This window comes from Brachionichthys hirsutus, unplaced genomic scaffold (genome assembly GCF_040956055.1).
Source record: "Brachionichthys hirsutus isolate HB-005 unplaced genomic scaffold, CSIRO-AGI_Bhir_v1 contig_1031, whole genome shotgun sequence".
NCBI classification, from domain to species: domain Eukaryota; kingdom Metazoa; phylum Chordata; class Actinopteri; order Lophiiformes; family Brachionichthyidae; genus Brachionichthys; species Brachionichthys hirsutus.
Window position 1 is genome coordinate 16453 of NW_027180824.1, and position 9791 is coordinate 26243.

At 43.6% G+C, this 9791-nt stretch overlaps 1 protein-coding gene across 1 annotated transcript; it reads left to right on the forward strand.

Annotated features, from left to right (window-relative positions):
- The first annotated feature begins 233 nt into the window (after positions 1-233).
- On the forward strand, positions 234-3591 carry LOC137916771 (reticulon-4 receptor-like 1). The gene is made up of 3 exons (XM_068759736.1): positions 234-240; positions 1901-2352; positions 2710-3591. Exons 1-3 carry the CDS (start codon positions 234-236, stop codon positions 3589-3591), a joined length of 1341 nt encoding a protein of 446 aa, XP_068615837.1.
- The last annotated feature ends 6200 nt before the right edge of the window (positions 3592-9791 follow it).

Below are 9791 nucleotides of genomic sequence, written 5' to 3' on the forward strand. Positions count from 1 at the left end.
CTGTTCGAGATCTCGTACCTACCTCGCATACTTTCTACAGACATGCATGAATTAAAGTGTTAATGGAAATATTTTAAGGCTTCCAAAAATGTAATTACTAGATTGAGAAAAAGATCGCTTTAATGGAATGTCTCACATGGATCCTTGCTGGGGCAGATGAAATGAAATAGGCGTCATTGCATTTCAGAGTTAATGTAAAAACGGTTGTTTCTACTTTAAAGGCCAATGTCGTAATGAAAGGTGAGCACATATCAAATAGCAAGAGCTTTTACTTTCACTCATTTACCAAACCAGTATGTTCTGTGCTTTATACAGTATATCATTATGAAAAAGAACAAAGGTCTGTTGTGGCCACAGCATACAGTATTCCCTTGCATCCCCCACAAAAATTAATGAACTCTTATGCAACGTTTTAAACCTGGAAGAATCGCTACACTTAGCGGACACATTTCTGTTTTAGAACAATGCATGCATTCTCATTATTGCCCAGTGGCAGAGCTTCATAGGATTATGAAGCTCTGCACTGCACCTCCATGCTCCAGCAACGAGGTGCAGAGTATTAAGGTCAGTGAAGTCAGATGCTGAATGTCACATCTAAGCCACAGTTTGGCAGGAAAATATATGAGATAAATGCACCTGTCTTTTGGGAGGAGAGTAATTCTGCAGGTCCTGAATTTCCAACATAAAAGACAGAGGATTACAAGCTGAGTTGAAAGGCACCAGAGTCATATCGATTAGAGGCAGTTAATCAAGCCTGCAATATGCTGTGAATAATACATTTGGTTAGAGACAGCCGGGGATTTTCGGATGGAACTTTCATAATGGGCTGTGAGTTGTGCTTATTTTCTATGAGGTTGCGGATGAGTTGCAACTCCTGTCTGAGGGATAAAGGGAATCATGTAATCAGAAAGCGCTTTATTTCAAGTTTAAATAAGCAACCCATGCCTCATTAAATAGCAGAGAAAGACAGATCATAGCCTCTGCTCCCTGTAAAACTGTGACAATTGAATCGGGGAAGGGATTAGACTCCTAATGACACTTAAATCTCCCTATGTTGGCTAGAATATTGGACGAGGTAACTTCTGAAATGGCAGCATTTGTGTTGAATCAGACAAAAGCATCACAACAGGGATCCAATGCACCTCGATGAAATGGCTGGTAGCTTGCAAGAGCAGGTGTTATTGTGCACCCGCTTCTTGTGGGCTCAGTGGATTTGGTCAATAAACGGTGAAAGATGAGGTACATATGAGCAGCAGGTGGTGTGATGCGAGTCTAAACAATCAGAAGGCAATATAAAAACAACCACAACTCACAAAATGGATCCTGGCTGAGAAACACATGCCCCTATTTGGCATAAAATAAGAGTACAAATTTCGTTGCAAAGTCATGACTCAATTGCTTGTGGATTTTCTTCATTGATCTTTTTTCCCCTCACCTGTATTGGATGGCATCAGTGCCTTCTGCATTATTAATGTTCAAACACACAGGAAGGGACAGGAAGGCAATCTGAATCTGTCAGTCACTTGGTCGGTGCAGCACTTCGGTCCAGACTGAAATACAACGTGAAGGTTGTTTGTCATAGAACATTTCCTTCAGACATTCCGAGTAGCACGGGTGTCATTTATAATTCGGAGTGACGCAATTGGATCTTTATGGATTTTGCCGCAGACACTCCGAATGGTAAATTCGAACGACTCCATGTGATCCCTGAATTGATTTTTGCGGTTCCGGGTTATTTAACTAATACTAATACTCTCCTCATCCACATAAGACGTACTTCGACTATCGTGCAACAAAGTAAATGTTAGCATGTGAAGCGTTGGTGAAACAGCAGCACGTTAGCGTTGCTGAATTCACTTCATTCGTTCCTCTCTCTCTCTCTCTCTCTCTCTCTCTCCAGGCTGTGGGCTGGAGTTCCTGCTGGTTCTCTGTGGGCTCGAGTTTTCCTGGTCCTGCCCCCGTCACTGCATCTGCTACACTGCACCCAGCACCGTCTCTTGCCAGGCCCACAACTTCCTGACGGTCCCAGAAGGCATTCCTCCCGACAGCGAGCGCATCTTCCTACAGAACAATAAGATCCATCGCTTGCTTCGGGGCCACTTCAGCTCTGACACGGTCACTCTCTGGATCTACTCCAATAACATCACATACATCGAACCCTCCACCTTCCGCGGCTTCACGCTGCTTGAGGAGCTGGATCTGGGAGACAACCGCCACCTGCGCTCCCTAGCTGAAGACACCTTTCACGGGCTGAGTCGGCTGAATGCATTGCATCTGTACCGCTGTGGGCTCAGTTCACTTCCTAACAACATCTTCCAAGGCCTCAGAAACCTGCAGTATCTCTACTTGCAGGTACACGAGTCAATTGTATTACAGCTCATTAGGGCGGACGCTTTTCCAAATAACAAATTGATCCAGCATGTTTATTTTGATTAATTTAGATGTTGCAGAATTAATTTATGTTCATTCATGTGCGTCTCCTCGTCTCGACTGAGTGAAAGGCTAGAAGCAGCACGAGCAAACTGCCTCCCCTTTATGCACCTAATTCCTGTTAACACAAAACATTGTAAACACGCATTTTTCTGCAGATGGTTTAGTGTCATGTTTATGTCTTTACTATTACCGGTACTTTATTAAGGTTGCAGTAATCCAGGGCAGCAATGTTGGACTTACAAGTCTCGTTTTTATGTGCTCTCTGTATCTCTGCAGGATAATCATCTGAAGTTCCTGCCCGATGACACATTTATGGACCTTCACAACCTAAGCCATCTGTTCCTGCATGGAAACCGTCTGTGGAGCATTAACCAGAACACTTTCAGAGGTCTTCGAGCTTTGGACCGACTGCTTCTTCACCAAAACCAGATAGAGTGGGTTGATCGCCTGGCCTTCCACGACCTGAAACGCCTCACCACCCTGTACCTGTTCAACAACTCCCTGATACAGCTGTCCGGACAGTGCCTGGACACCCTGCCGGCTTTGGAATACCTGCGCCTCAATGACAACCCCTGGTCATGTGACTGCAAGGCCCTGTCGCTATGGGAGTGGTTGAAACGTTTCCGTGGTTCGACGTCTTCAGTGGGTTGCCACACTCCTGCCGATATGGTTGGGAAAGACCTCAAGGAATTGGCTGAGGAAGACTTCTCCAACTGTTCACCCAGCCTAGCTTCAGAGTCCAGAGCCCAGACTAACAATTTATCTGGCACGATGAACCCGTCACTGAATCGCGGTGTCGCAGTGGGCTCTGGAGGGCAGAGCCACGTCGTGCACTCCTCCAGGCCGGGCCGTTCCCGGAACTGCACAAAGCCTCGAAACAGGGCCAGCAAGGGGAAGGGCGACAATGAGGTTCATCACTCCAAAGAGGTTATGGCAGACAAAGAGGATTCCTCCCCGGATAGGGGAAAACATGACCACACATCTCCAGATGGCACCGTCACAAGGAGAAAACAAAAGTGCACGCCGCGGACCATTGTTCGCCCCCCAAGTGGGGTTCAGCAAGCCAACAATAGGGCATCCTTCTCCAAGTCCTTACTACACGTCTATGCCCTCTCTGTGGCCTTGATAATGACAAATATTGACAACATTTTCCGTTGACCTTCAGAGGATTTGGCAACTGCTAATCACAAAATAAAAAATAAAACACACACACACACACAGCCCCCGGACCCTTTCTTGCCCCTGCAATTAAAAGGCCTGTGTGTCGTCTATGTATGTATGTGTGAGTGTGATTATATGTGTCAGTGTTGTGCAGAGAGCTTTAATGTTCAGACTGAAACAGGCATCCAACATCAAACATCTCCAACAGGCAGACTCGCAGCACAGGAATCAGAGAACGTTGAAAGGTTAATGCAGACCAAGCTTTCACTGCCGTTATGATTTCATCTCCATGTGTCATAGTATAGTTTCTAAGCTTCAGTTTTTCCACTCAGCTTGAACTCGTGCAACCAAAATGTGGTGAAATTGAGACAAAGAGGACGAGACGACAGCGTAAACAAACTGTTGCGCTCCGAGTCAAAGAAATTTCAGTTCACAAGCTAATACCAGTAATACCTATTATTGTTCATCCTTTTCACTAAATGTATTCTCATGTTGCATCCAGATCTTAACAAGTTGGTGTGTTTTTCCATAAAGGAAGGAAAAGTTAACCAATTTCTGACAGAAGAATGTGCCATTCGTTGGCGTCCTATAACAAACGCAGGGGAGCCAGTTAGCTCCTCTGCTACGCGCCTCAACGCACCATCGTTATTTGATTTTCTGCTCACAAGCTGACATTTATCTTCATTTACTCCATGTCTCCTTCTGTGCAACCGAATATTAAGCTGCTAATTTTCTCGATATAACGAGGACTGCATTGCGCTATTTTCATTTGCTTGGAAAAAACACCATGCGTCTCTGGAAGCTGTGAATAACAGCAGGTCTGTCTATATCGTGTGTCGGCTGTTGTTCATTTGATTTTCCGAAGACACGAAACGGACCCGTTGCAGAGCCCACGGGAGCCTCACAGACCGGGGGTCAAAAAAAGGGGGGGGGGGGCTTTCTAATTTTCCCAGTGTGGTTTCACTGAAATTGGTCTCCCCGGCGAGAAGGCACGCCAGCCTCACTGCGAACGTGAGGAACACGGTTTTTTTAATGACTTGACTTCAAAAGAACATGAGAAAAAGACTTTGAGAAATGGGCGTGTACCTGAGATGACTCCTGTGATCAGTGAACGGTGATGAAAGGCGTTCTGAATGGAGTTTGGTACGACGGGCATCAGACAGAATTGCTCCTCTTGATTGACTGATTGCAATTGTTCATCGACTCGAGGACCTGAGATCGAGACAATCGCTTCCGAAGTAACAAGAGGATGAAGAACAATGCCGATTGACAGATGGACAATTACAGGACAGCATTTACACCACCATTAAATCTATCAATAAGACGGTGTTCGTATCAATGATGTGACCTGTAACAGTGGAGACAAAGACTTCTTGCAGTGCTGATATTAATAATTTCCTGTATTACTATGAGAAAAAACAATATCACTGACATTAATGATGATGATGACAGGGTTTTATGCTCCCCCCTGTTTTGACAGGGTTTTATGCTCCCCCCATTTTGATTTCTGTTCATTTGTTTTACATTCACGTCATATTTTCCAACCCTTTTACTGTGTTTGTCCATGCACAAATCCTCACCTCCCTGTCACTTGTTATACTGTATGCCTGCTCATCTTCTTTCTTTGACATAATTCAGTCTTCTGTAAGTTATCATCAGAAAACAAGAGTAAAAAAGTGTTTTTAAAGATATTAAAATCTATATCTTCTTATGTCTACTATTGCCATCTGAGTCGGTTTATTTTTAGGCGTGAAGTGTCTACGACCACATTTTCTAACCTTTTCTTGTTTTAATACCTTTAAACTACAAATCAACTCTGTCAGCAGTTTTCCAAGCTGTTTCCAGATCAGTCCTTGCTCTAGTTTTTTGTCATTTGTCTCTCCTGATCAGACCATGCTGGCTAAACTATAGGCATCCTCCAAACAGGCCAGATAAATATTACTGAACTCTAGGAGGAATAAATATAACAGAATAAGTTCATGACATATAGGAAACAAGAAAATTCAAAGATGGCATAAGGCTTTCTGTGTGATGTATTGCAGTTCAGTAAATCACTGAAAATCACTAAGGATATTAATGCATGTGTCAGATGGAATCTGTAGATTTTTCCAGGCTATTATTGTTATTAATAGGCCTTTAGAACGTGAATTCTATTTCCTTAGCTATACGTTTCCTCGCCGTGATAGAAATTGATCCACAGGTTAGCGTTCCATTGAACTTTTTTCAAATTCTGTTAAATGATAAATGAGGACAGAAGAAGTAGTTATATGCCTGGCTGAGAGTGCTGTGTAATTATATTTAAACTGATTGCAGGTCTGGGATCTGGTGTTTGATGCTCATCTAATCACGAGCAGCAGCTTTTTTCCCCCGTCCCACCTCAGTTAAAGGAACAACTCATAATCTAGTTGACTGATTCTCATTTTCTGCTTTCCTAGTCGTAATGCACTGAAATCATTATGTTTGCTGCGGGATTAAATGTCCACAAACCGAAACAATGCAATTAATGGAATAATTCTACATCCAATTTGGATGGCCACTTTACCAATGCTGTGTCATTTTGGGGTTTTGATAATGATGCTAAGAGTAAATTATTTTTTCCCCAACATTATCTGCAATTTTAGGTACAAGGCAGAATTACACACAAACACACGAGAGAGAGCGAGAGAGAGAGAAGCAGCTTTCATCCTAAAACAATACAATGCTGTGGAAATAATGCTCTCTATCTCTGCTCACTTCTTTACTTTTAATTGATCCACTGTCACATTGAGTGTTTTTTAATTAAAACCAAGCAATTAGAAAATTGAAAAGGAGATAGAAAATGTGGGTGACCAGGAGAGTGGAGAAAACCACAGTGGGGACATAATTAAAAACAGGCATGGCACAAAATCCAGAGTCCTTGCACCTGTTCCAATTCCTCCTCCCACTCTCACCCACTCAGTCACAAAGCAGAGATCACCTCTTTCTCCACAAACCCTTTCTTATTCCAGCTCCTTCATATTTTGTCTATTTATTTAGCTCAAAATCCCCCCCAGAGCAGTGCTGTGCCCCAATTCTGCAAAGCAGCCAGCCTGCACAGTGAACAGAGAGGCATCGAGCAGCCCAAGGCCACACCAGCACCTGCTTGGATTACCAACTCGCTAATCCTCTCGTGTTTGACCTCGAGTCAGATGGAATATGCAGAAATATTACTGAAAGTCAGCTTGGCATGTTTCTCCATAACAATACATCTGGGTTAAACCATCTTTTCTTCCCAGGCTGAAGGAGGGAGGGTTGGTGCAGTTCTGCTTTTCCTGAGTCAAGGCTTTGTGTTGCTGATTTTACAGTGAGAAATGCTGACTGTTGTGTGGTCTGCAGTGGCCATGGACCGAGTGGAACGACTAAGAGTGGAAATATGTAGTTTATTCTAATTTTACTCAAAGTAATAGTTTGTCCTTTTTCTAAAATGGTCTTATCCAACAAAAGAATGTCCTCCGGTGTTTACATGGACTTTACCTTTAGTGTTTTAATGATCAACCAGAGACAACAGGACTTGCTCATTACTAAACAACTACTTAGTGATTTGTTAATGTTTCTCTCGATTCGCTTTTTGCTCGTAAGGATTTTGTGTCTCTGCTCTTTTTCCTTCTAATCAATGCCAACAATTAGCAAAAGCAATGAACCGGGGAGGCCTGAGGAGCAGCGCTGTCGTCCGGTGCATGTGAAGCAGCCGTGGAGGGGTGAGGCTCATGACTAACACATCACCCTGTGGCTGTGAACCCATAAATTATTTTTGAATGAGTAGCATATTTAATGTTAAAATTAATCATTTTAATCTTTAATAATTCAGTGTTTGCATCATCTAAGTAGACACTGACATAGAATTCCTGCAATGCTTTGTCTATGACATGTTATAGGACGTCATAATTGAAATCCAAAACCCTGGAACTCTGGGGAGTTGGAGGGTAACAACGTAAAGCGCCTTCCTTGAGCGCTGAGCAAGAGATGGAAAACTAAAGAGTTTTTTTCATGGCACATTTAAGGAGTCCATGTCCGCTATCTCCAGATATTTAACTTGAATAAAAGTCTGTTCTGATCCCCTGACAAAGTGGCTCTCTTGCCGCCGGCACAAAGATGATAAAATATGCTGATGATGTAGTGATTTTGTCACTCACCTTGAGGCGAGTCAGTGACAGAACCTTCCACACCTTCTTAATCCGCTCTTCCGCTGGAAAAACAACAGACTTACCAGAGCGGTCGAGATGCTCCCTTGTGTTTCAGCATGGTGCTGTTTGAAGTGCAATAAAGGATGCCCATCTCAGCTGATGGGCCTGATCAATGGGCCAGCAGTGTCTGATTATCATGTCATAATCCCAAATTGGCACACACTCCCAAGCCGACACTTTGAAGCTGCATGTTCATTATGCTCTGACAATAAATAGAGTTTAATAATCAAGCAGGGTTCTATTCCTCTATCTGGCTGATTGCAGCACAATACAGATTCAACGCTAATGAATACAGCAGAGATAACATCCTCCTACATCAGTTAAGGCTTCAAAGCATGACAGGAAGTGGGGAAATGAAGGGATTACTGCGTCTGACTGTAATCCAAGAATGCCACCATTCCTAGAATACACTGAAATGTTGCCAGTCCACCAGAAGGAGACTGTGCGTCCTTTTACATACACACGCTCCCACTCAGTGGGAAGCTGCAGGACATCCAAGGTTGAGTTCAAACTTGCTTTACTCCCTCGCTCTGTGCTCCTGCCCCACGGCACTGGCATCACACATACACCCACACTGACATGCAAGCGCAACATGTTACAACAACACACATAACACACGCACCTAGGAACACATCATTTTATATGTGGTTCTCACCTCCTCCTATTTACACACACACACACACCAGCACACACGGGTATATCAGTGTGTTTGTATGGCTTCCAAGTATGATTGTACCGCCCAAGCAGGCAGCCGACTCCAGCTGTATTCTCAGAAATCAAACAAACGCGCTAATGAAGTCAGAGACTGTAGCTACATGCCAAATGATGTATTTTATCTACCTTTCCCAGCATGTCTGCACTCACACACTTTGATGATGGATTGCTGCTAAATGAGAATCAAGTCGAACAGATCCAAAAGAAGCAACATGGCTGCTCATGCATGTTTTCCTTGTGGCAGACATCCAGAGTCACGTGATGCATCCACTTCTGCATGGGATGGTTGTGTTTGTAATTAATAAGAACAACGTCTTTAATATTTTATTTATGTTTTAGCCTACGACTCACTTCTGGTCACATTTAGAAGCAGCCAACACTGACTGCTGCTGCTGCAGAAAATGGGGTGTTGTCACTATTTGGTTGAGTAGCACTGCTTTTTTTTCCTACTTTCCTTTTCACTTCACTCTTAATGATTTCACTTCATTTAGGCCAGCGAGGGAAAAGGCAATATTTGTTTTATTATCAATACAGGGATTTGCTGAGAAAACAGAGTAAGCTGAATCAGCTTACGAGGCAACAAATGTCAAAAGTTAAGTTAACACAATGTCAAATCAAAGTGAAAATATTCCTTTGAGGTCAGATTCTTTTCATTAGCAGTGAGACGTGGCAGACTGGTTCAGGAAGGGAGATGGCAGGCTGAATGAAAACCAAACTAAACTACAACCATTGCTGCAAAAACAACAGAGAACGTGAAAAGCAAAGAGATGTGCCTGTGATCCACTGCGTTTTGCTTGCATCAACACGTTCGCTGCTCCCTGACAGTGCCGGGGAGCCGAGAGAAGGAACAGGGAAGGGATGTGATGCTAAAGGCAGGACAGGCACAACGCCGTTCACACTTTCTCAAGCTCCCCTGCTTCCTGCTTTAAGGGACAGCTCAGTATTGATTTTGTGACAAGTGAAGCAGGCCCTGCTTATATGTGTTAGGTGCATTTGCAGTCCTCTGAGCTAATTGCTCAAGGCCACAGCAGCTCAAGTCATGCTGCTGGTACCACTCCAACAGTTTACGCCTGACAATGGTGCATTTAAAAAAACAACAACTGATTCTCAGTCCCAGTAGGAGTAAAGGTGTGTGGTGCAGTAAGTCCCGACCAGTTCAGAGGTTCATTGTAAAGTCAAGAGTCAGAGAAAACATCCTGGTCGGGGTGAGAGGGCTGCTGTATGCGAGCCAGCCAAACGATTTGGCAGGCAATTTCTTTTTAAGCATTCTTCGACCAAGAG